Source organism: Carlito syrichta, unplaced genomic scaffold (genome assembly GCF_000164805.1).
Source record: "Carlito syrichta isolate Samal-C Ts95f unplaced genomic scaffold, Tarsius_syrichta-2.0.1 Scaffold306853, whole genome shotgun sequence".
NCBI classification, from domain to species: Eukaryota; Metazoa; Chordata; class Mammalia; order Primates; family Tarsiidae; genus Carlito; species Carlito syrichta.
Window position 1 is genome coordinate 571255 of NW_007250949.1, and position 26011 is coordinate 597265.

At 51.0% G+C, this 26011-nt stretch overlaps 1 protein-coding gene across 1 annotated transcript in view; it reads right to left on the reverse strand.

The window, feature by feature from the left end:
- SCUBE1 (signal peptide, CUB domain and EGF like domain containing 1) overlaps positions 1 to 24445 on the reverse strand; it is an 80547-nt gene extending 56102 nt beyond the window's left edge. Inside the window, 8 exon segments of the mRNA XM_008063462.2 lie at positions 2865 to 2954; positions 5595 to 5711; positions 10000 to 10125; positions 19022 to 19059; positions 20107 to 20164; positions 21125 to 21266; positions 23793 to 23886; positions 24414 to 24445. Coding sequence (XP_008061653.2) covers positions 2865 to 2954; positions 5595 to 5711; positions 10000 to 10125; positions 19022 to 19059; positions 20107 to 20164; positions 21125 to 21266; positions 23793 to 23886; positions 24414 to 24445 — 697 coding nt within the window.
- Between the last annotated feature and the right edge of the window lie 1566 nt (positions 24446 to 26011).

The window sequence follows — 26011 nt, forward strand, 5'->3', positions numbered from 1 at the left end:
TGACAATTTCATCTACTATGTGGAGTGCTCCATTCCCTCCTTGGAACCAGAATCCTGCTCTGACCAGCTGTATGGCTGGAGCCACTTAACCTCTCTGAGCCAGTGTCCTTCCTCCTGTGGTTTCAACAGAGATGGCCACTGGATGGAGTTCTGGGCACCTAAGGAACTCTTGTGGGAGCTGTCTAGTGCTGCGGTCAAGGGCACAGCCTACAGAGCTGGTGGCCCAGGGTCTGACCTTGACATGGACTCCTTGGTCTCACCTTCCTCACGTGCTTCTGGGTCCTTCCCCCTCTGCCTGTCCTACACCACTCCCCTCCCAGACCCAAAACAGGACTTTAGCTACCCACCAGCCCCAGGATCTTCTGGGATAAACCACCTGTGCTCTCTCCCACAGGCCAGCAATACTGACAACATTCACAAATGAAGCTGACCCAATTCTGAGCCTCTCACAGTCTAGGCTGCTCTCACCATGAGGGGCCTGGCTCTGTATGTGATGCCCAGGTATGCTGGGTCCACATAGGGCAGAATGGGGATGTCCACCTCCCTTACTCTCGACACCTTGCCTCTATTAATAGGGTGTGAGAGCAGCCACACTGGGACCTGAGGTTAGAGCCGGAAGTCCAATAGGATCCTAAGTCTTTACCATAAAGGCTGTTCTCAGAAGAGACAGGTGCTAAGGATTCTGAGCTTTTGAGATAGGGGCTCACCAGTGCTCTAGGCTTGGAGTCCCAAGATGAACTTTTAACAGAAGTCTGAGTCTGGTTACCTAGTTCACGGTGCTGGCCCTGACTGTGGGCCCCGCCCACCTGTGGTAAGGGTTGTAGGGAGAACAGCAGAGAGAGATGTCTCTTCCATCTTGGGGCAGGCCAGGCTCTAAGAGGGCAGGATGGGGGATTTTGATAATCAGAGAGATGGGAGGTAGGGGAGGCATTTCCTTAGTCCCCTTCCTGAGAGCCATCACAGATCTCCGATCTGCTCCTTCAACCTGCCCCAAGCCCAGGGTGAGGTTACTTGTATTTTGAGTACCCCCTTCTTATCCCCCCAGTCCTGCTCCAAGACCACTGACTCTAATATTAGATAAACAAGTGCAGAGGACCTTCTTCCCTTCCCCTTACCTCGCCACCCCCTGAGCCCCCCACTGGCTTGATCCCAACTTGGCTCAGTCCTCTCCTATCACCTATCCTCTTCCTGGGAAGGATGCAAGGTACCTGGGGGGTCCAGCTCTGGATCTCTGGCCTTGGTCAGTCATGCCCACTTCTAGTGAGGCCAAGGGCCCTGGGTCCTCTGAGACCTGAGTATGGCCTCAAAACATGGACAACTCTGGGGCTCCTGCCACCCGCCACTTCCCAGAAAGCTTACAGTGCTGACTCATACCTTCCTAGAAGGTAGTGGTCATACCTGCTGGCTGTGGCCAAGGCTGAAGCCCCAAAGCCCACCCCATCTGCCATTTCCAGCTCTTCCCAGGCTAACCCCACTGCCTAAGTCAACAAGATAGCCCTGTCCAGAGAATCTGTGGAGAGCAGCTTCCAGCCTGAGCTTGTTCCATCTGCCTGTGTGAGTGCTCTGATGTTTCTGGCCTTAGTGTTCTTATCTAAGAAACAGGGCCATACTTGTCCCGCCTAGCATGGACTTTACAGTTCACAGAGCACCGTCAATGAGGGCTATGAGCTCCTTTGCTCCTCAGAGCCCTTAAGGGGTGAGCAGACCTCAAGGGGTGAGCAGACCTCAAGTCTTCTTGATAGCACGCAAGACCACATCCCTCTCTGTGATCCCCCTAGACCTCTCTCCTGCTTCCTTTCTAGATACTTGAGGACCACGAAACTAGATGACCTCTCTGTGATCTACAGGCTCTGACTTCCATATGGTCCTGCAACCCTTACATTTTAGATGGTCTACATAGCCATGACCTTTGGGCTGAGCTCAGCTATGCGGGGTAGTGTGTGACTCTGGGCAAGTCAGAGTGCCAGTGAGCCTCAGTCTCTTCCTCTGAGAAATGAAGGTTGCACCATCTGACCTCACAGCTGCCAAGACTGGTGCGAACCATTTGAGAGCCATGAAGAAGTTTCTGACAAGCCTAGACGACTACAGCTACGTGCAGGAGGCTTTGGGCAGCATGTGTAGCCCAGAGGCCAGCGACCTCAGAACTGTAGAACTGACTGATGGAAGAATAAATGAGGAAGCACCTTTTCTGCTGTGCAGACTGAGCTTTCTCCAAGAGCAGTCACTTTCTCTTCCCTCTTCCTTTGTTTTCTCTCACACTGGCCCTATCAGCCCCACCAGCAGGTCTCCCAGGACACCTTGAGTGGCACCTGAGAACTATAGGGCTCTTCCTCTGAGAAGTATTCGAGGTTCTGGCAGGTGGCTTCCCTCCTGGGAGAGGAGATGGGTAAGAACTGTGCTGCTTGGACCCCTTTCTACTTGAACTCTCTCCTTTGTGGCTGAGGCTGTGTTGCTTTGCTGATCCTGGGCACGCTAATTGCAATGTGGGTGTTTATTGCAAGTATTAAAACTTTACAGCAAAGGTCTCTGTACATGCACAGGTCAGGGGACACTTGCCCTGGGTTCTTTGCTACAAACACACATAAGATCAAACATGTCTGATGGAGGGTAAAAACTTTAAAAAGGAAAAAGTGAGTTCACATCTGGAGTGGAGCCCCCCGCACTCACACGTGACACACATGACTACACATGTGGGCACACCCCACACCACACACACATATGCCCACATGCACACGCTCATACCCGCACATACATGCTTGCACCCACACACCAACACACACACCCACACACTAGCACACTCCCGAGACACGCAAGCACACACACAAAGTGCAAGTACGACAAAGGAAGTGGAAGAAAAGTGTTACCCATGAGTAGCCGCCGTTTCACCCGCTTGTCCACATCAGCTACTGACGTGGCATTGAACTGAGAGCGCTCAATTGCAGCCTCATCCTTCTCTAAAACACAAGTAAGGGACAAACATGGAGCCGGTGGTTAATGAGAGCCCACTTCCCGCGGCCCAAGACAGTCAGACTCTTGGCGTGGCATACACAAAGCCAACAGAGCATGCCGGGCCAGCATGGTGTCCTTGCCAAGGGGCTAATCCCAGGAACCTCCAAGGTGGGTGTGTTCAGGGCAAAGCAAAGAGGCAGCAAGGACGAGGGTGAGGAGACGTGCAGAAAAGGCGGAATGACCACAAAATGACCCGGACACAGATGGGATTCAGGGCCCATGTATGAACAGAGGAGGAGGCAGCTTAGGACACAGCAGACAGGACTCATCTGCAGAGGGCCTCAGAAGCTGAAAGCACCACTGTGGTGCTCATGGAGACACAAGCAATCACAGACTCCTGCAGCTCAGTTTGGAGAAGCAGGCACAGGACAAGGCACAGGACAAGGGTTCAAGGCCGCGAGGTCCGGTGATGGATGCACCTGGCACAGCAGATGCTCTGTCACAAGGATGCGCAAATGTGCCAAACACTCGTGCAAAATTAAGAACAAAACATACAGAGGAAAACACACACACATACACAATGGATCCAATCGAACAGACAGAAAACCACGGGATCGATTGGGGCAGCGCTGGTTGCCTGCTTGTCTATAGAGGACTAGAGTTAAACATCCGAGTGCTCAACAGGGGTTGCAAAGAGGAGTCAGTCATTTTAAGAGCGTGTGGAAGAGAAATGGCCCGGGGCAGGCCAGGGAGCATTCTGGCTATGCCAAGATGCTTCCGGTGAAGGAGCAGTGAGGTTAGCCAGTTTGAGTTTCTTTGCTCAACTGGAAATGTGTGGAGACACTTGTTCCCTAGGGGAGAAACTGATGAACAGTGAGCAAAGTCAGATGAAAGGCTGCTCATCCTGGTCAGGAGTGGAAGCAACAGCAGCAGAAGCTGGGTACGGAGGATGATTTCTAACAAGCGGGAAAGGGAAGGCGGGCTTGGGAAGTTACTTTAGAAAGTAGATCCAAGCAGGGACCTTCACATGCATCAGACATTAAAAACTAAAAAAAAAAGAAAGGATAATTCAGGCGGACAAGACAAGATGTGTTAGACGAAGGCTGGGTGTGTCTGACCCAGCAGTTGTTTGCATTGGTCCAGTGGCTGCAGAGCCAGCTCTGCTGGAGATAGCAAACCCTGAGGGAGACCTCAAGCAGACGAGACAGGAGGGAGGCCAGTGTGGCCCAGGGGAACCCCTGGGCAGGACAGTGGAGGGAGAGAGGCTGAAGGAAGAGGTGGAGAGGAGGTTCTAGATGGGATCAGGCTGCAATAGAGACACTGGTCTGAGACCGGGTTTGGCTTTTAATTATTTTTTTGATTATTTGGTTTGGCTTTTGGCTCTGAAAATAATTAATGACCATCAGTTATCAGACAAGACAGGCAATCAGGGACCATCACCAGAAAAGCAGGAGGAATGAGATAAAAATAAAATTAAAAATGGTTGTCTGAAAGAAGAGACCACACAGAGGAAGGGAGAACCACCGCAGGCAGCAGCACCCTATGATGACAGCCCCAGACTACAGAGGTGACAGCCTGGTGCCCCACCTGGCCCTGGGCCCAGGGCCCAGCTTCTGAGACTTGAGGAAGCTGTCACAGGGCACAGAACAGGACAGCAAACTCTGGGCTTCCTGTGCTTCTGGGTGCTCACCAAACCCTTTTCTGTTACTTGAAAGTCCCTCAAGAATGTCTTCTGAGTTGACAATAAGAAATGGGGCTTTTAAAAAAGCATGATAATTGACTTGTTGGGTTTCCAAAGTGTGACAATATTGAAGAGAAAGAAGAGAGTGAACTCTGGGCGCTAACTTTGAAATTCTTCTCTTTCTCAGTTAAAAAATTTGCTGCTATTTTTGAGTGGGGAAAAAAAAAAACCTACCAGTGATTATAGCATGAAACAATCACAAATATTCGAGCTTCCCCTTGGAAATATGGCTCAGGAGGAAGGAGGTGATCTGATTCAGACTCTCATCAAGACTCCATGTGACAGATGAGATGGGGCAGGGCAGCACCGGGAAGAACGGACTTTGGTGGCAGAGGAAGTCCAGCAGAAGCCCGTTAGCTCGGAATGACAAGCAGTTAAAACACCCAAACCCCACACAGAATTCACACCATTCACCTCCCCCACAGTTTAGACAATGTGGACTTAAAGCAGAGTTCTGAGAAAACCTCTTGGTTTTCTAGACTGTCGTGGGCAGCTCACAGAACTATTGGTGGCCGTTAGGTGGATTAAGTGAATCCAGCTGTGTGTTTTCCATATGAGGGGAGGAAACACCTGTGCTTCAGGACCAGCGAATGCCCTTTTCAGGTACATACACCTTCCTTCTCCCCACAGACCACCTACCTGCGACCCCCCCTCAGTTCGAGGACGAGCACATGCAGGAAGCCCCCCATGGTGGAGGCCTGATGATGAGCTGGGTCCTGGTTGGCTGCAGGACCCTGGAGAAGTCTCCACAGAAAGCTTCCCTTGGAGATGCCTGCCATCCACGGGCCTTCCTTTTCTTGTTTCCCCTAAGCTTCCTTCTGGGAAACTGGGACTTGGGCCACATGGTGCATCCGTGGGAGATGGGGAAACACAAGAGTGGTGTGCAGCAGTGGTGCCTACTTACCGATGCATGTCCGACCGTCCGAGTGGAGTGCGTACTTCTGGTGGCAGCCACACATGGGGCCCGTGTCTGTGTCTTCACAGCTGTGCTGGCAGCCTCCATTTCCATAGTTACAGGTTACTAGTTAGGCCCAAAGTGTATATATGTGTGTATAAACAGAACAACAAAAATGATTAGTTTGTCGGTGTTGGCTGTTTCTTTTAGGGTTTGGGGAAAGTGAGGCCTCAGATCATCAGTGGGTAGGATCATTGAGGCTTGCTGGGCAACAGATGCACATTTCTCTGGACTTCAGCCCCTTCAGGACACAGCTTGCTCCCTAGAGCTGAACTGGGGTGGGACAGAGAATGGTCTTAGGGTGTCTGGTCTTTGACAGAGACAGCACACAACTGATATGCTCAGACAGTTTTAGCTGAAGAAAGGGACAGCTAGTCAGCTTCATCCTTCCTAGGCTGCAAGACACTATACAAATGCCTGTCTCGATGGGGCAAGTATCTGTTAATACCAGGACATACTTGACAAGAACACTCATCTCCTTAGTTCTTGCAGGACTTTCTTTCCTTGGCCTATGTCTTGGGGTGTGTGAAAGGATGCGCCCATGGATATCTACCCTCTCCAAGTCCCAGCAGCCATCTCAATCCCCTAAAAGCCCTAATTCTCCTGGAGCTTGACAATGTCTAAGCACACAGATTTATGCAGAGTAATGTCATCTGAGGTGCAATTTTAAAAATGCAATTTTGAAAATGGCCTAAATAAAAAGCATATTGCATAGTTTTCAATGCCTGTAGCCTGGAGGGCCTGGTGCCCTTTAGCCTGGAATCTCAAGATGTTTCATAACATCAGCATCCTAGATTGGCTGGAGAGGGGACTCAACAAGGAGTCAGCCTCAAGTAGAAAAAATTACAAGTTCAAGTTTATTGAAAAGAAAACACTATCCATTTCCAGGGTGAAAGAAATCACTAGATTTCTGTGGGAAGGGTCTTTAGAGCCCCTGCCTTATTATGCTAGAGAGACATGCCTGTTATCTGTATGGAAATGTCCACCAGCATTTCTCAGGACAGGTTGTGTTCTTGGATACCTTAACCATCTGTCCAGAATTCTGTCTACTCTAATTTATTTGGCAAAACCCTAATGATGATCAAATAAGCAAAAATAAATCTCAGACCAACCATGGTCAGAGGGGGCAAAAATGCCAAACCCTGAGAGTCTGAACTAATTACATTCTATTAGCTTGACCCAGCATTGGCATGGCTGGTACCAGAAGGAAGTCATTTGGTAGCAACTCCCGGGAAGGACGCCACACATTTCAGAACTGACTCTTCAGTTGCATCTCTCGGGCACTCCTCCTTCCACAAAGAGAACAGCACAGAGTCTTCTGGCACGCCCATCCTGAGTGGAGGTGGCCCCTCTGCCTCAGACACATGAACCATAGCAGGTGAGGAGGGTATGGAATGGCTTGGTAGGACAAATATCTGCTCAGTGCCCCAGATACTGTCCTCAGTGACCAGAAGCTCTAAGAGACTGATCCCTCTTCTACAGGGAGTTGATGAGCATTCGAAAGAATGAAACTTCAAGGATCTGAAAAATGCTTCCAGAAACACAAGTGACCTTTGAACACAAAACCTTCTGGCCCCTTATCCATGGAAGTCACTCTTCTCAGCACTCCCGGGTGGAGGTCTGGCATCCTGGAGTCGCATGCTCTCATCTCCACACAGCTTGTCTCTCTGGCCAGGAAGAGACCTAGGGAAGCCAAGTCTTCCAGGAGGCTGCAGCCCTGCACAGATCTCAGGCCAGTGGGAAAGACCCAGGCAGAGCCCTGTCTTGGGCTGGATGTCACATGCCTTCCGGGGACTAAGAAGAGTCCCATTTCAGTGTGGGCAGGGGTGGAGCTGGGGAGAAGATAGTGAGTTTACTGCAGGCAGTTCTTCTCAAACTCCAGGCTCTTGGAGATGGGTTGTGCCCTGAAAGTGATTCTGATGAGGACACAGGCCTGTCTGAGGCAACGTGAAGGAAGGTTACACTCATGTTGCTCACCCTTTGCTCCCTTTGCACATGCATCTCATAGGCCCTCGAGGGCTGAGCCTTGGAGCACCTGGAGAGCCTGTAGCTTGTACATAGAGAAACCTGAGTCCAAGCTCTGGGAAGACAGAGAGAAGGATGGGAAAAAGCCTCCTCTGGCCCTGGAGTGGGCTCAGGGCTCTAGACAGATTGGAGTTGGGTCTCATTGTACAGTGAGGCTGGCTAAGCCAGGCCTCAGCACCCAGCTCAACTTGAGATCTGGACTTTCCTGAACCACTAATGACCTCAAGGGCTACAGTGAAAATCTTGGAGTGAATTCACACCAACCAAGCCTCATTAACTGCACAGAAGAAACCAAAGCTGGACTGGCTGGGCCGTCACCCGTACAGACTCTTCATAGGAGGTCTCAGGGGTCTAGAAATCATATCAACCTTTCCAGGGCTTGGGATACCCAGCCACCCAGCAGGGAGGGTGGAAGTGCTGCTTCTTAAACCACCAAATGTTCCAGGCAAGGATTTAACTCTTCTGAGACCAGGGTGGCCAGAGTGGGGGTGGGGGTCCTAGCTGTTCACAGGACCCTGCCTTGTCTCTGACCGCTCATGCTTGACCAGCTCCTCAGGAGATGCTCTCTGAGTAGTTGTCCTCCTTGGAAAACTTGTCCCAGGTGGAACTATAGAATCAGGTAGAATCAGGTAGAAAACTGGTCCCAGCTGTGCTGGCCTACAGCCTCTCCCCAGCACTGGGCTCAGGGCCTGGCTCAGAGTGGGCACTCAGCCTGTTTTCTGGCTAGTGGAATGCATTGTCCTTCTGGCTGAGGCTATCCATGAGCCTGCTGACTCCATGTATTCTTGTCTTTTCTCCTGAGGAAATGTGGATCACCCAAGAGGGAGGACTGGGAAAGTTGGAGTTAGCCTTTTCTGTTCTGAAACTGGCCAGGTGGCAGCAGGTTTCTCTGCAGCTAAAGGAATCCATCTGGTATGGAGGACACCTGGCTGGAGCCAGCATTTCCCAGTCAAGACTGCCCGTTTGGTCCTGTCCTTGGTGACAGCATACATGCTTATCTTTGTTATCCCACAAGAAAGAGCCAGGAACACAGAGGAAGGCTGGTCCACATCTTGGACCACACCTAGGGCATAAAGAAGCACCTTCACTTTGTGGAACAGACAAATCACAAATGAGCATGAGCTCCTGGAGACAGAGACCACATCCAATGCATGTGGGTGCCTAGGGCCTTGGTGACTGTCAGAGAGCATGAGTTGGGAAAGATATATGAGGCATCGAAAAGAGAGCTGATGACAACTGAGAGAAGCACAGTGACTAAGGATGATGGACTAACAAGGGCCAGCTGTCTTCTCCGCAGAGTAGTAGATGGAAGAAAGGTCATTTTCTTTAGGACAGCCTGCCAGCCCCAGTCTCCTATTTCAATAGCTAGGATGAGGACCACTTTCTCTACTGGAATCAAAATTGGACTCCTCATACCATTTTTTCTTCTGATCAGAAGGTGGGCTTGGTATGAAGCACATGTCTCTGGCCACAGATGAGAAGTGCTTCCAGCAGCCCCGCTCTGCTCTTTGCTCCCTCAGGGCAATCATGACATCACACTGGGTATCCTTGCTGCCTGATGAGGAGAGCCCATCCCACAACCTCCCGGCACGACTGTTGGGAGGGTGTGCTGTGTTCAAAGCTTCCAAGGATTAGCTGAGTGTGTTCAGCCAGTGTCCTGCTTTGTTTCCTGGCTCCCACTTCTATTGTGGAACTGGGTGACCCTGTTAAGAGGCTGGACTACTTGTGAGCCCTGCAGGCAGACCGCCAAGCAGGTCCTGAAATGGCACCTTTGGCAAAAGTCCTCATTCAACCCAGATCTCCCAGGACATCACCCTTTACAGTCAGTCTTGCAGGGGTCAGAATGCGAAGTCTGATCATCATCATCATCATCTTCTTTTTTTTCTTAAAGAGATGGGGTCTCACTATATTGCCCAGGCTGGACTCCAATTCCTAGGTTCTCGACTAGTTGAGACTGTAGGCACGAAGAGTTCTGATCTTGACTGCAGAAATAAAATCAGCACAGCCCAACATGGGACCCCCCCAGAACCAAACTCCTTTCCTTCGCTGTACCATTCCCACTGGGGAGCTTAGGCTCAGGGCCTGACAGATCAGCTCCTGGGGCTGTGTCAGTGGTGTCATGCCTGGTGGAGAAAACCTCAAGCCTTGAGTTTATAACCCCTGTCTTTCATGCTCCCGCCAGGCCCCTCCAGCAGGTCCTGCCCTTCTTGCCACCCCACGGGGCTAGTAACCCTCCCTGGCCAAAGTCCAGCAGACTGGACAGACCCTCTATGAAGCAATGGCAGGAGACGCATGGGGATGTCTGACCCATTTGCCTCCATCTACCTACGTGTGCAGTCCTTCTGGTTTTGGGCAAGGTCAAAGCCGGGCCTACAGTCGCAGGCTACCCCACCTTTGGGCGTCTCCCGGCAGATGTGGGCACAGCCATGATCTTTGTTCATGCAGTTCATGCCCTCTGGGAAGAGAGACGGACAAGAGGGGTCGGGGACCAGGGGGAGAAAGGGAGAGAGAAAATTTCAGGCTGAAAAGATAGTCAATGATATGTCACAATCAAGTGTGCTCTTTGGTTTTCACTGCAAGTACTGTGTGCACCTGCATGTACACATGTGCACACACACACACACACACACACACACACACACACACACACACCGATGTGTGCCAGTCACCCACATGAAGACCCCTTAAGGAGAAACTGAGGACGTGGTTCCTGGGTTTAGAGTTGGGGCCTTGCTCCGTGAGCTGTGTTGCAAATGATGCCCCAGTACCCACAGAGAATATAGAGTGTGATCTGACACTTTTGTGTCAGGGTCATTTGGCCCCCTCTCCTCAGTCACCCACTCCCTACCCCTCTGCAGACTTGATCTCCCCTCCCTGTCTGCCTTGAGTGGCTTGGACCCCCCCTTCTGTTGACCCTAGTTGATGTTTATCTTCCTGGTGATTTGTGAGGAGTTTCCAGAATTTATGAGGTCAGGGGTCAAGTGAGAGGTTGTAGGTCACAAGTCCATCAAGGGGCCAAAGGCAGATGAAAGGGAGAGCCGCTGTCTGCCAACACACTGGCTCTGTGAGCTGCCTTCCACCTCCACCAGCAAGAAGCTCGTGCAGGAGTGAAGCTGACCTCGGAGACTGGACGTGAACCCTGCAGACAGGCTAACACACACAAGGCTAACACATCCAAGGCAGCCTCCTTTCCCAGGGGACACACTGGCTTCTTGTTTAAGGTAAGGACGAGCTCAATCTTGACCCTGCCCACTTTCAACATGGGTGTGCAGCAATTTAGAGTATATTTAAGAACATCAAACAGCTAGTTACAATAAAGATTTTTTTTTTTTGAGTTGGAGTCTCACTCTGTCACCCAGACTGGAGTGCAGTGGCACGCTCCCGGCCACCGCAGCCTCGACCTGCTGGGCTCTGGCGATCCTTCTGCCTCAGCCTTCCAAGTAGCTGGAACTACAGGCACGCGCTACCACGCCCAGCTAATTTTTTTGATCTATTGTAGAGATGAGGTCTCGCCAAGTTGCCCGGGCAGGTCTCGAACCCGCGGGCTCAGGCAATTCACTCACCTCAGTCTCCCAAGCGCGGGATTACGGGCTGAGCTACCGAGACCGGCTACAATAAAGATTTTTTAAACTCTAAAGTTAAAATCAAATCAACAAAAAAGTGGGAGACAAACAAAGCCTGTATTTTGCCTAGCACCAAGCAATCCTGGTTTCATCAGATTTTGCCACTCTTATTATTCCTTCACTTGATTTTTCTCACTCAAATCAAATTGTTGGACTGATGCTGAGTATAAGCAACCAACGAATGAACAAGTAAAGCATGCTCATGCTGCTGCTCCTCCCAGGAACTACACGTTCATGTGGACAGTCCATCCTCTCGGCTCACTCAATTCAAAAAGAGCACATGTATGTGAAATCGCACAGACAAGTGAGGGGCTGATTAGCACTTAACAACTGGTGGGGGTGGAGGGCTGATCTGCAGCATTTGCCAAGTTCTGTGGTATAAATACTCCAACCATGGCTAATCTTGAGGCATCTGGGGGATGTCATTGAATGTGGAGCTGGGAAGACGTGCACAGTTGGCCTGCGGGAGCTGAGACAGGCCAGCCACAGCACACCACTTAGAAAAGGTTGTTGTAAAGTCAGGTGGAAGTAGATGTCACTCTGGCCTCCTCACTAGCTGTGTGCCTTGAAGACAATTGCTTCACTTCTCTGAGCCTCATCTGTAGAATGGGAACAATAATCTCTGCCTCATGGAGGAGGTGTGCAAATTAAGTGCAGTCACAGAAAGGAAACACCTGGCAAAAACAGACTAGCTCTCTCTATGAAAGCATTGACTTTTGAAGGCTGCTCCTTTCCCCTGAGGGTCTGGGGAAAGCGTAGATCTTCCCTGGAACTCTGGCGAGGCTTCAGTGATGGCTCTCAGTGGAGAGACTTTCTTGGGCTATTGAGACATATTCAGTTTCTTATCAGGTGTTCTGGGAGACGCCTACCCTGGTGAGAGCTTGGCCAATGGGTAGTGGTCACCAAGACGTGCCCCTGGCTGTTTAATGGCTATTGTCAATGGTGGGCTCAGAACCTAGGATCACCCCCTCGATCTCTGCTCATATGGCCTCTGGGGCTCCCTCGTGTTCCAGCTTCTTCCCAGCTTCATCTCCTACCCCTCTTACACATACTCCACAGTTGTAATCCTATACTGCCTGCTGGCCATCCCCCAGGAGTGCCCCATCCCGCTCTCTGCTGCTCCTTCCTCCTAGGACACCCCCTCCTGTCTTCCATCAACCAAATCCTAGGTCTGTCTCAAACTTCACCAATTCCACTAAGCCTCTTGACTCCTGTGCTATACTCCCCAGGTATCCTCATGCCTCCACCCCATGCTAATTTTCTATGGCTGTCCCAGGGCTGGCTGGCACAGAGATCAATGCTGTAAGCACGTCTGTGCTTTCTTCCTAAACTGGGAAGAGCCCAAGGGCCTCTATTTAGCTCAGGCTTACATGTGATAAAGAAAGGGAGATTGAATTTCCATCCCTAGCCAAAGAATCACAGTTTACGAGAAGCCCTGCTAATCATCACTAACCATACATTTGTCACTGGGGAGCTGATGCATCCCTGAACCTGGGGCTACGGAGTATTTAAGCTTTAGAGATCTTTTCTCCCTCCCTGTGGACTTGTCATCAAATGATCTTTCTTTTGGAGAATCTAGACTTTAATAAAGAGCCAAGATGTTGTTCTTTTGCTGGCAAAGGACAGTTTGGGTGAGTAATCTAGCATCATTCTAGGTTGTAGTAATCCACAATAGATGTGACACTAAGCAACAGAATTGCAGAGCTGGGAAGGGTAAGTCCCAGTCCCTATTTGTATCCAGCCAGTCTCCAAGGTCTCTGTAGTCCTCTTAACAACTGGGGCTGTGATGGGGTGGGGTGGGGGGGGCTCCATCTCCCATCTAAAGACCCTGAAGCAGAGCAGAGGTTCTGTGATTGGCCCTCCTCACTCAACACTCCACCACAGGCTCCTGAGCACACCCTCTTGCCTGGTAGCCCCTGCATGAGAGCTCCCACTCTCGCTCCAACTGATGGCAAGAGACTGGCTTCAGGACCTCTTTCCATTCCCATAGTTTTAGAGGAGCCCAGGAGCTTTGGTGTATGTGTTTATGTAATAGCTATCAGGATTTGCCATGCTAGAGCCAACAGTTACATGAAAACGTGCTCAGCCTCACTAGTCATCAAAGAAATGCAAGTTAAAACCACACTGAGATACCACCTAACTCAAGTCAGGATGGGCATATTAATAACTCAAAAAAACAACAGATGCTGGAGAGAATGTGGGGAAAAGGGAATACTTCTACACTGTTGGTGGAAGTGTAAATTAGTACAGCCTCTGTGGAAAACAGTGTGGCGATTCATAAAAGTTCTAAAATCGACTTTCCATATGACCTCGCAATCCCACTACTGGGAATATACTCAGAGGAACTCAAATCACTCTATGAAAAAGATACCTGCACACGCATGTTTACTGCAGCATTATTTACAATAGCAAAACCATGAAACTAACCTTGTTGCCCATTGAAAGAAGACTGGATAAAAAAATGTGGTACATATACACGATGGAATATTATGCAGTCATAAAGAAGGACAAAATTATGAACTTTGCAGCAGCTTAGATGGACTTAGATGCTATAATACTGAGTGATTTTTCACAGAAACAAAGAACTGAGTATCACATGCTCTTACTCATAAGCGGATCTTGAACAACCATCGTAATACTATAATAAAGGGGTTGGCAAAAGTGGGAAACTGCCAGGGGAGGGAGAGGCACACCTCATCAACAAGGGTACCTGCATAATGAACATTTATTTGTATATCTAACCCTGAATTGTACTCCACATATTTTAAATAAAAAATTTATTAAAAAAAATTTGCCATACTAGAAGATAAAGAAAAGGATTTATATTTTCTTATTTTTTAAAGAAAACTTATATGCTAGCATAACTTATAACTAATATATATATATTTAATTTAATTATTTTTATTTTAAATGTGTGGGGTACAATTCAGGGTCATGCATGTACCTTGTTGATAAGGGGTGGTGACTTCCAGCAGATTCCCATTACTGTCAATCCCGCCCCTGCCCTCCCCTGGCAGTTTCCCACTATTGCCAATCCTTTTCTTATAGTATTATGATAATTGTTCAAGGTGCACTTATAAGTGAGAACATGTGGTACTCAGTTTTTTGTTTCTGTAATAAGTCACTCAGTATTATAGATTCTAAGTCCATCCAGGCTGCTGTGAAATTCATAATTCTGTCCTTCTTTATGATTGCAAATAGTCCACTGTGTATATGTACCACATTTTAAAAATCCAGTCCTCTTTCGATGAATATATTTTTATTAAAAACTCTATTTTCCAAAACAAGGGAGGGTCAGCCTGAGATGAGCCCTTCCAGCTCTACCAACAGCCAGGCTGAATGAGTCAGGCTCACATGCTGTGTGGCATGGTTGGAATCTGCTCGGCCTGAATGCTTCTGGGGCATCCTTTTCCGGAAAAGGGTGGCCATCAGAGAAGCACCATCACATTTCAAAATGACCCTATGGGTCTGGCCAGAGGTGACTGCAGCTCCTTTGCTGGTTGCAGTGCTTTACCCTCCACTCTGGGGCAGTATTGGCTTCTGCAGGCCATGTGCAGACAGGTGTGGTGGGGCAGAACCACAGACGGTCAGGGGTGGACTGAGCCCTGCAGCCCATCTTATCTATCTCACGGAAGGAGAAAATGAGACTCTGAGATAGGCAGTGGATATCCCAGATCACACAGTTAGGCTGGAGCCCAGGTTGTGGGGCTCCCAGCCCAGGCTCTGCCACCCTGGGGCCACCGAGCTACCCAGGTGGGACCTCGAAGATTGCCTGGCATCACATATTTCCTGGGGTGAACAGAATTAGGAACCCGGTACAGAGTTAGCCTACTGTATGGTGCCTGTTATTGTTTATTGTGCCCAGACTTAAAAGCTGATTGAAATTCAAGGCCAATTCAGATGCTACCTCCTCTGTGACACTTTCTGAGCAGCTCCTGAACCAAGCATACAACTCCTGGCTCCTCTTGTGACCCTCCATGGCTGTCATGGAAAGGTCGAGTATGAGGACCGAGTCTCAGCTCTCCTGCACCACAGAGGTCTCTGACCACATCTGCTACCCCTCCAGCCTTTCCACACAGTGCCAGGCTCCTGAGCAGCTGCATTACGACTGTCTGGGTCTCTAACTCCTCTGCCCACTTATCTTCCAAGTCCCCACTGGGGCCCTTTGCAACCACCGTGGCCTTCCATCCAGCTGGGAGGCCTGGGGCAGGCCTGGCCCGCGCGCATGGCGGCTGCTCCATGAAGGGTTGGTTATGAACTCTGGCTGCCTCTCAAATGAGGGAGAGGAAACAGCCTGCCTAAGAGGCCAACTGGGCCAATTCCTTGGGAAGTCCTGTATGGAGGCTCCTCCACAGCCCTCCCTTTCTCTGGTTCTGGCCTTGAAAACTGGTCCCTCTTCTGCCTTACTGATGTCAGCCTTCCCATAGCAGCCCAGGATCTTACCCCACAGACCAAGCTGGTTGTTCTTGGCTCTCTGTGTGCTTCTTCCTAGCTCAAAAAATGCTGATGAGGGTGACTCTGTATCTTCATCTGCTGTTGGTCTATCCCACTAGGTGGTGAGCTCCTCAGGTAGGGGATGTCCTATCACTGCTGGACTCTGTCACTGCACACAGCAGACACTCAGTCAATGCTTATTGGGTGAGTACACAAAAAGCCACCAGAAGAGGCCAGCTCCAGGCTCGTAAGATGGCACAGTCAAGGGCTCACCACCACCACTACAGCATCTGAAGGAAGACCGACCCACTCAAAAGATGGGCTGGAGCCCGCCCACACTGTACAATACCTGAGTCTCTGACTGGACTGCTGTCTTCTCTGAGTCTCTGCTTTCTTGGCTGTGAAATGGGAAAGTAACAATCTTTGCCTCATGGGTTGCTCAGAAGCTTAAATGGGGGCACTATATCAAGTGTGGCACAGGGCAGGTCTCAATAAAGCATGACTTTTTACAGCTCTTCCACTTTGCTCCTATCATCATTCTGCCTTGTATTAAATCAGAGTAGTTGCTGAAGTTCTAATCTCTCCTGCCAGCCATGGGTAACTTGAGGGAAATCTGAGCACTAATCTCTCCTCTATCACAAGTACCTGGCACAGGGTTAGGGGACAGCAAACAACAGAAGGAAGGAAGGGAGGGAGGGAGGGAGGGAGGAAAGGAGAAAAGAGAGGGAAAGGTGGGAAAGAGGAGAGGAGGGAGAGAGGAAGGAAGAAGACAGAGATAAAGCTCTCATATCTTGGAACAGATCAAGTCCACTGTCTGTTGTTTTAGGGGGAAAGGCTAGGATTTGGAAAATGCCATTGTGGCATTCCTGGTTGTGTGTTTTATGAAACACAGTGCTTTGGATGCCTGACATAGAAAATTCACAGCACATAGCAAAGGCTCTGAGAAGTCCTGCAGTCATTGTGGAACAGTCCCTCTCCCATCACTTAACACGGCATTCTGGACTGGAAGAGATCTCAGACCTAGCAGGGTCTAAGGACTCCTAAGGTCCCTAGGCCAGGGTCCAGCTCCTCATTTGACAAAACAGTGGCACAGGGACCAGGGTGGCAGGTTGGGGCAGAGACAGGGCACCGGTCCACTCCTTGGAGCACATGTGGCTACCTCTGCCTCGGAACCTCCCTTCTCTCTTCCAGAAGGACCATCCTGAGAGCAGTCGGCTAATGGGAGAAAATGCCAGCTCACCCCATCCTGCAGGTAATATTACTGATGGCTACTCCCAAGGGTCATGGGGGACCAAATGGAGGCTTGAAGGTGAAAAGGTCATCCCTGGGGCATGCAAGATGCTTGGTACCAAGCACTTTTGTTTCAGGAGAATGGTCTTGGACTCCAGATTGGAAGGGACCTTGTGGGTCTTCGACTCTACCCCCTCTGGTCTTGGAAGCAACCCCAGCCCTATCTCAACTCCCCCGAGCTAGCCAGGCCCACTCTGGCTTGCTCTGGCTAGCAGACTGTTTCCACCAATGCCAGCCTGCATGCTCCTCAAGGTCAATGGTGAGCCTGCTCATGCCCCACCCCAATCCCAGAGGCCCAGCCCAGGGCCAGGCACAGAGAAGCTTCTGTGAGCCTGCAGGACTGAAGAGCCCTGGCTCCAACTCTGTCTGCTGTGACTCCCTGCTTTGTGCCACGTCTGTTCCTGGCAGCCATATGACATCCTCAGCCTAGACATGGGAGAACCATGGAGAGACAAGTTCAGCAGAAAGACCTGCTTGTCTCCCCTCCTTGAAGAGAAGTGAGATAGGATTTCAGAGTCATTCCCAGAAATCCTGGTCTTCAGAGGCCCAGTGCCCATCAGACCAGGCTGCCCGCCAGGTCGAATCTAATCTGATCCAACCCAACCAAATCCAATTACACTCTACAAACTCAGACCAAGTGTCTTCTTGGTGCCTGGGATGGGCTAGGGAGCAATGAGGAGACAGATGCTTTGCTGCCACATTGCCAGGTTCACATTCGAACTCTGCTATTTACTGCGTGACCTTGGGCAATTCACCTCTGAGACTTAGTTTCCACTTGTGTAGATTCACATAGCTGCAGGACCTGCCTCCTAGTGTACACTAAACATGCAACCCCTTCTCTAGGTGAGTGAGGTGCTGGTCACAGGTGCACATGAGGCTATTGTGGGACTTCATCCTGGGCAGGAGGGAGCCACGAGAGGATTGTCAATAGGGAAGTGACACATCTATATGTCAGAAAGCTCTCTGGACGCTGTGTGGAAGGTGCCCTGGAGGGGCAGGACTGCAGGCTGGTGAAGTGGAGAGGCTGCTGCTATCACCCTGGAAGGGACAAAGGAGCCCGGTGGGAGGGCTATGGCTATGGGACAGGAAAGAAGGCTGGATTGAACACATTTATCTGACTGCCTCAGGACCACTTATTCAAGGCTTCTTGGGTTTGTGTTTTTTTTCCCAGGGCTGTTGTCAATCATATTGGTTTAGAATAAATCTCTTTAAAATGTTAAAAAAAAAAAGACTTCTTCCCCTGAGCTTTCTGGAAGACCTGATATATGGACTTGGACCCCTATAGCAAGCCTGAGAAGAGGCATCGGCCTGCCTACCTCCCGGACAAGTGCACAGAGGGTGGACAGAGTGGGGGAAAGACCTTCCTTTCCCAAGTGCCCCACACTTCCTCTTGATGAGCCCCTCCCTGAAATCCTTGCCTTCTTTGGATGTGCCAGTAGGCCCCGGCAACTCTTCCCCACCAGGGCCTGTTTATTCCAAGGGGTTTCTATCATTCTTGGATGCCCCACTGCATGGAGAGAAACGCTGGCAGCATTTGCCCAGCCCCAGGCCACTGTGTGCATCCCATCCTCAGCAATGCAAGGTTCACGGGTGCATCTAAAGTAGGGGGCAGGCCCAATGTGTTTGTACTTAGGAGCTGGGCCTTTCTCGCGGCCATGGCCTGGATAACAAAGCCGAAATGTGTGCCTCCTGAGGGTCGTTGCTATGGAGACTTCATCAATAACATTATTTTCTGCATCCATGTCCCTTAAACACATGGGAAGGGACGGCAAGCTGGGAACGGCAGAGCAGGGAGAAAAGAACAATTACCTTGCTCTGCCCTTCCCCCTCAACTTGGGAGGAAGGGATTTTCCTCCCCTTTACCTCATCAATAGAAAATCACGGAGCCCAGAAAGAGACTGGAACCTTGGGGGCCAAGGGGCAGTAGAAGGCTGCTGCCCTCCCCAACCCAGACTGTGCAAGCTGGCCAAGCCATGCAGGGAAAAACAAACACAGGGCTCCTACTCGCTTTGAAGGGGGTTGAAGGAAACATCCGAAAGGTCCTGCAAGGGGGAAGGCACAGGAACAGCTGCAGGGCCTGGACTGGAGGGAGAGATGACGATGACAGCAATGGCAGCTGCACATGCTAGGCATCTAGAGCTACCTGAGTGCCACGCTCTGTCCACACACTGCAGACATGTCGCCTCCCTAGTTCTCCTAGCAACCCTGGAAGTGGGGTGTTATGGTACCAGCTGAGCTTTTTCATCTGAAAATCCAAAATCCGAAACTTTTTGGGTGCCAACATGACAGCCGCAAGTCATAACTACTTAAAACAAACTTTGTTCTATGCGCAAAATTGTTAAAATATTGTACAAAATTGCTTTCAGAATATGCGTATAAGGTATATAGGAAACTAACGTTTCCATGTTTAGTCTTGGGTCTCATCCCCAAGATATCTCATTATGTTTATGCAAATATTCTAAAGGTCAAAAAAGTCCAGAATCAGAAGTACTTCTGGCCCCAAGCATTTTGGATAAGGATAGTCAACCTGTATTACATCCACTTAACAAATGAGAACACCGAACACACAGATGTCAAAGACTGAGGTGGGGTCAGGAGGCTGAATCCAGGGGACAACTGAAGTGAGACAGAATGACAACAGCTCTGGGATACAAAATAGGCCCACAACCACAACCTTGCTGCAGGATGATGACAACCAGAGCTACCATTTATTGAGCCACTACTGTACACTAAGCACTTTGCATAAAAAATCTCCTTGAAGCCTCACATCAAAGTAGACACTATAATCCCCACTTTGCAAGTAACAAGAGTAGGACAAAGAAAGGATCAGTAACTTGCCCAAGATCCATGGTGTAGAAGGGATGGGCTGTGAACTTGTGTTTGACCCAGAACAAGGGAAAGCGCAGGGGAGCTCTGGGGGAGGAATCCCCTTTTATCCCTTAGCTTTCCCAACTTTGAACTGGAGGGCTGGAATGACCCAGTCGCCTGCTCCCTGGCTATTTCCACGTTTCCAAACTCTGTCTCTCCAAGGCCATTTCCAATGCCAGCTGCTCCTGGGTTCCTGACTCTGACCCCGCCCCGCCAGTCACCTCAGACCCACTGAGAGCTCCTTGAGGGCCAGGAGCATGCCCTCCCCAGGGTGTAGGCCTGGCACAAAGATAGAGGCCTTTACAACAGTGCACTGCAAAGTAAGTCGCTTCATTCCCATTTTATAGAACTGCTTTAGAGAGATGAAGCAATTTGCTTGTGGTCACTGGAGTCAGGCATGGCAGGAGCAAAACTTGAACCCTGGTCTTGAAGATCTGCTGTCCTCCAGCTGCAAAGGGAACTTTCTAGAGCATAAACCTATTTGTGTCTTCCCACTGGGAAAACACAAACAAACAAATAAGCAACCCCAAACCTTCAATACCCTCCACCCAGTGCCCACAGGGGTTAGTCTGAAAGTGCTCAGTGTGGCACTCAGGGTCTCCCTGACCCCACCCACCTGTCTGTCTAGCTTGTCCCCACCCTTTGTGGCTGCCCTGCATAACCCACCCTTCCTTCTCACCCTAGAGCCTTTGGGAGTGTGCTTTTCTCTGTCTGGGATATATTCCTTCCCTCCTTGGAGTGGCAATTTCAGACTAGTTACTTGAGATCCCATTTGGGTGTCACCTCTCCTAGAAAGCCCTCCTTTCCCCAACCCAAGTGCCTGGGCTGGATTGGCACTGTGCCTGAACCCTCCCAGCTTCCTGCCCATGCAGCACCCACCACACTAATTGTAACTGTCCAGATGGGGCTTCTCAAGCGGGCAGGGCCCATACCTGAGTTACCTCTTTGCCCTCGTTCCCTGTGCAGTGCTTGACTCCCCATGGATGCAAAAGAAACATCCAATGAACCCAATTGCACTGGTGAGGGCCTGGGCTCGGCCACTCTGGGTTTGGACTCTGCACTGGAACGGGGACCAGTGCTCAGACAACAGCGCTGCATTTGTCTGTAGGCACAGGGCTGGCCGCCGGTTCGGCTCCCCCTTGATCCCCTAATTACACACTGACAGAATCTGCCCGTGAGTGGTGTGCTGAGAGCCTCTCATTATGCAGCCTGGGCTTCAGCAGAAACACAGGACTCTACCTTCTACCCTGTAGCCCCCAATTACATCCTTGGGGGCAAATGCAGGCCTGGTTGGGCACCAGCAGCTGGCTTCCTCCGACTCAACCCCTTGCTGACTCTGAGCCTGGCCACCTCCAGGCAGCACCTCTAGGAGCAGCCCAACCTGGGAAATGGGAGTGGCTGAAGACTTTGGGTTTCCATTTACCCAGACCTCCTCTGTGCCAGGCACCCTGCCAGGCTCTTTGCAAACCTCCTAATTGAACATCTCAACAGCTGAGTGCCAGGCACCACCAGCACTCACCTGACAGGTGAGGATGCTGAGGCTCAGAGAGAGAGAGAGAGAGAGAGAGAGAGAGAGAGAGAAAGAGAGAGAGAGAGAGAGAAATGCTCACCTCACATCCCACCAGCCTTGGTGCCCACTCAGCAGCCTCCATGGCCCCTAAAGGGGTCCCTCTTCCTCTCACCCTCCTTGTCACCACCCCTTGTGTTTTGGCCAATACACTGTATTGGATGCAGGTGAAAGAGCTCATCCCCTGGAGCCTCTTGGGGTCCTGGGTCCCAGCTGGGTGTGTGACCCAGCATAGAGGCTGGCCACTCTGCCCACTCCTCTTCCTGCCCACCCCACATGTCCACAGCACTGTCTCTTCTGCCTTTACACCACCCCCAGGTCCTCCTTCAAGCTTCAAAGGCTTTTGCCAGGGCCCTCAGGAAGACTGGCCCTTCTGGGCATGCATTCACTGCCCAGCTGGTGCAGTCACAAAAGTCCACACCGTGTGTTATCTGGTTCTCAAAACCTTCCATGTTCATCTGCTCGCTTGCTTATGTGCCCATTCACTCCACAGGTATTTAGGGAGTGCCTCCTGTGTGTCAGGCCCAGGCCTTTCCACATGACCAGCCTACTCCTAGGCTGTACCCTTCCTCCTGATCTGCTGTTGGAGTGGCCAGACCATAGCCAAGTCTGCAGGAGGTGTCCAACAAACACTTGCAGGGTGGTGAGCTGATGAGCTTACTGGGCGTGGATGTGGGGCACAGCACCTAGGGAAACTGTGCTGCTTTGAGTTCATATGCAAGCAAACAGTCAGAATGGATCAGTTTTCTGGAAAGCTAGAACTGGAAGGGAGCTTGGAGAGCATCTAACAAAGCCTCCCCTTTCCCAATGAGGAGTGTGAAGCCCACAAGACAGTGCCTATCCTGGTCATGCAGCAGTGACTTGTCCTGGGTCATATAGCAGTCTGTGCAGAGTCCACGTACAACCTCCCACTTTCAGTCCCTTCGACTCTCAAGTTCAGTGTTCTTTCCTTCACATCAGGAGGTGGCTCAAAAGGCACTGCTGCCTTTGCTTGGGGACCATCAATCAATTTTTCAGCTCAGGCATTCATTTACTTCCTCAATCTATAAACCTCCACTAGTTGCCACCTGTGTGTGGCTCTGTGCTGAGACTGAGCAGAACCAGCCGGAGGGTGGGCCATAAGCTGAGAACAAGACCATTGCCACACTGCTCACTGATGTGCAGGTACTGTGTACACAGATGGACAGACAGAGAGCTGAGACTGTGGTCGGCTCCTGGAGTGCCAAAGCAGAGCGGAGAGATGGGCGAGGCCCCACCTTCTCAGAAAGCAGGATGGACTTAGCCTCCCTTCGGTCCCCCTCCAAACCCTGGTGCCTTGACCAGTTCTGGCACTGGGAAGCCTGGAAAGCTGCCTCCATGAAATGGGAGGTAGTCTCATCTCTGACAGTCGGGAGAACCACGAAATGTGTGCAGAGCCATAAAGCGCCACGTGGGCTCAGCATTCCTGAGGTGAAGCCGGATGATTCGACAGCTCTGGTTCATGCCCCCATCCCAGCCCTTTCTCAGGGGTGTGGTCTTAGAACTTGCTCAGTTTCCTCATCTGTAAGGGGGTGGGGACTAAAGCCCTACTGTAGGAGTGTTCAAAGGCAGTAAAAGAGGTGATGGGCTCCAGCTCAGATCCCTGAAGCCCCCTCAAGATGCAAGAGGTTTTTAGGAAGGCTGGCCTGCTCCCCCAACCCCAGTGCCCTGGCTCCTCATGCTGGAGCAGGTCCTTGGCCACCCCTCCCTGTCTCCATCCTCTCCCTCCTTCCTCTTCCTCACCGCCTGAAGTTTCCGAGGCTGGTCACTAGGTGTCACCAGAATCAAGTCAAAATCTCTGAGGACTAGGCAAGTTTTTCTGCTTCTGCAGAGGTAGTTTCCTGAGGTTCCAACTCCTCAGGCCTGGGAGGTCAGAGATGTTCTTCCCTCCCTAGGGTTGCCTGATTAGTAAAAATACAGGACACCCAGTAAAATACTTTCTGAGTATAAATATGTCCAAAAGTTGCATGGGTCATCCTTATACTAAAAGTACTCTTTATCTGAAATTTCAATGTAAATGGACACCTTGTATTTTATCTGTCAACCCTCCTCCTTCCTCCATAGGGACCCTAAAGGAAGTCATGAGAGAGGCAGACTGTCAGTGCCACCCTCAGCCCTACAGTCCCTACTGCCAGACTGCTCACACAGGTGACAGGCCACAGCCTTCTGTGAAAAGGGAGTCAGTCTGGTTCTCTTTCTGAACAGGTGACCAGATGGAGGGAGCCCAGGCATGGGGTGCAAAGTAGTAGCATTCCAAAAGTGTTCCCACAGCAGCCCCTGGGACCTGAGAGGGAAAGCCAGCAAGAACAATGGGGGACTCACTGGCAGGAGCTTCTCTAAGGGCATGAGCAGCTCCCCAGTGCCACAGCCAGCGAGTGTCTGCCACAGTCCCCTCATGCCATGGAGAGGAGCAGGGCTGCAGAGACACAGACCTGGGCTGAATCCTGGCTGCATCACAACCAGCAGCATGCGCTTCTCCTCTCTCACATGCACAATGGGCTGGCAGCTGGCACCTCCCAGCACCTTTTGGGGATTCAAGGGACTCATGGCGCTGGAACAGTAGATACTGAAAATATTCCAAGAGCTTGAATCAGCGGCAGGTACAGTTGCTTTTGGGAATGTAAGTCAATCACTGCCATTTATTCTAACTTAAACAAGTTACCATACTCAGTAAACAAACGTGTGGGTACACAGGGGAACCAGAGTTAGGGACAGGGCAGCAGGGAGGAAGGGCATTCCGGAGGAGGAACCAGCTCAATAGAGGCCTGGAGGTATGAGCCTGTGGAAGGCTAGGGAGTGAGGCTGAAGGGGGTCTCTGAACTGTTGACAGACAAACTTAGGCTGTTCTGCTGGAGAGGCCTTGTGGTAAGAGGAGCCCAGTGGATCCACAAGGTGGCTGTATCTGCCATTGATCCCAGGGCTTGGAAGTTTTTCAGCACCTACTGTGCCAGCTGCAGGAGGGAGCCCAGCCACATGGCAGCATGGTATCCAGCCAAACCCAGAACCTGGAGAAACCCCAAGACGCTGTGTGCCCCGGGCAGCCCTCTCCTGTGCATACTGCTTGGCATGAGGGACGTGAAAACACTTTATAATAACGATACAGGTGATTCAGACATCATCCCTCATGAGATGAATCTCATCCTCTTTTCACTTCCATTTGGCATATTTCCTCTGCACCCGGCCCTGTGTTAGACATAAGAAACACAAAGATGTTGCAGACATGTGCCTGTCCTTCTCAGGAGTTCACAGACTGGTCCTTTCACAGAGAGCAGAACCACTATGAAATACGTGTGCAAGTCAAGAGGAAGATGTGCCTGCCTAAGAGTTAGAGACAGCTTCAGAGAGATGAAAGTGAGCTGGGTTTTGAAGGATGATTAAGAGTTCTCCAGGAAGGGAGGGGCATGGGGAATGGCAGTTAAAGCAGGGGAAAAGGCATGACGGCTCATAATCCAGTAACAAGGAGAACAGCAGGGAGAGGAGGAGGAACCAGGAGGGAGAGGAAGCAGAGCTGGACCAGGAGAGGATTGGAAGGAAGTGAAGGGGGGAGTGCCTGGCATGGGCAGGGTTGGGGCCGGGGGCAGGGCAGGACTAATCTGGCTTTGGAGAGAAAGTACCCTGGCTGCGGTGTGGAAGAGGGAAGGAGAAAGTGGCAAAGACAGGGCCAACAATTGGCAATGCCAGCATTTGAAAAAGACGGCAGGGCAGCAGGGGTGAAGAAGGCAACTGGGTTTGAGAGGTGAGCAGAGCTTGGGAGGCAGGACATGGTCACACTGGGGTATGGGAAGCCAGAGAGGGGAAGGGCCAAGGGCAATGCCCCAGTGCTGGTGCCCCTCTCTGATGTAGGACACACTGGAAGAACAGGTCAGGGTTGGGGCAAGGGAAGATAATGCATTGAGTTCTGAGCAGGTGGGAATGCTGCAGCTGGGGAACCTATCCAGGGGATAGTTGGCTTTGGGGCCAGGACTACGGCTGGAGAAGCGGCCACTGTCAGCCAGGGAGGTGATTAAAGAAGCCCAGGGGAAAGCTAGGAGAGGGCTGAGGACAAGGAGGAGCCAGGTTTAGGGGCTGAGGAGGAATAGAAGAAGACACATGGGACAAAAATGCAGAAAGAGTCCTGTGAGATGATCAATCAGGCTGGGGACAAAAACCCACCTGGCAGGCCTCAGCCAGGTGATGAGGCCCCAGGACATGCTGCAGTCAGCAGGAGGCTGGGCAGATGTCCTTGTAGCCCCGGTCACAACCCAGTTTTCCTAGTGAGGCTGAGAAGGGATCAAACCCCAAATGATCCAGGATGACCCTGGCTGGTTCTACACTGCCCACTAGGTATCTGCCCAGTGTTTTCGGAGCCCACACTTCAGATCTGCACTGGCTTTTCATGCGTTGGACCTGTGCTCACAAATCCCAGGCTGGAAGCTAGGCTGTAGGCTGCAGTGGAGGGGGTGGGCTCTGGCCTGGAGCAAGTCCCAGTTCTGCCATTATCATGCTAGGTGACCTCCTTTCGAGGGCCTCTGCTACTTTACCTCGGGACAAGCATGTGGGCA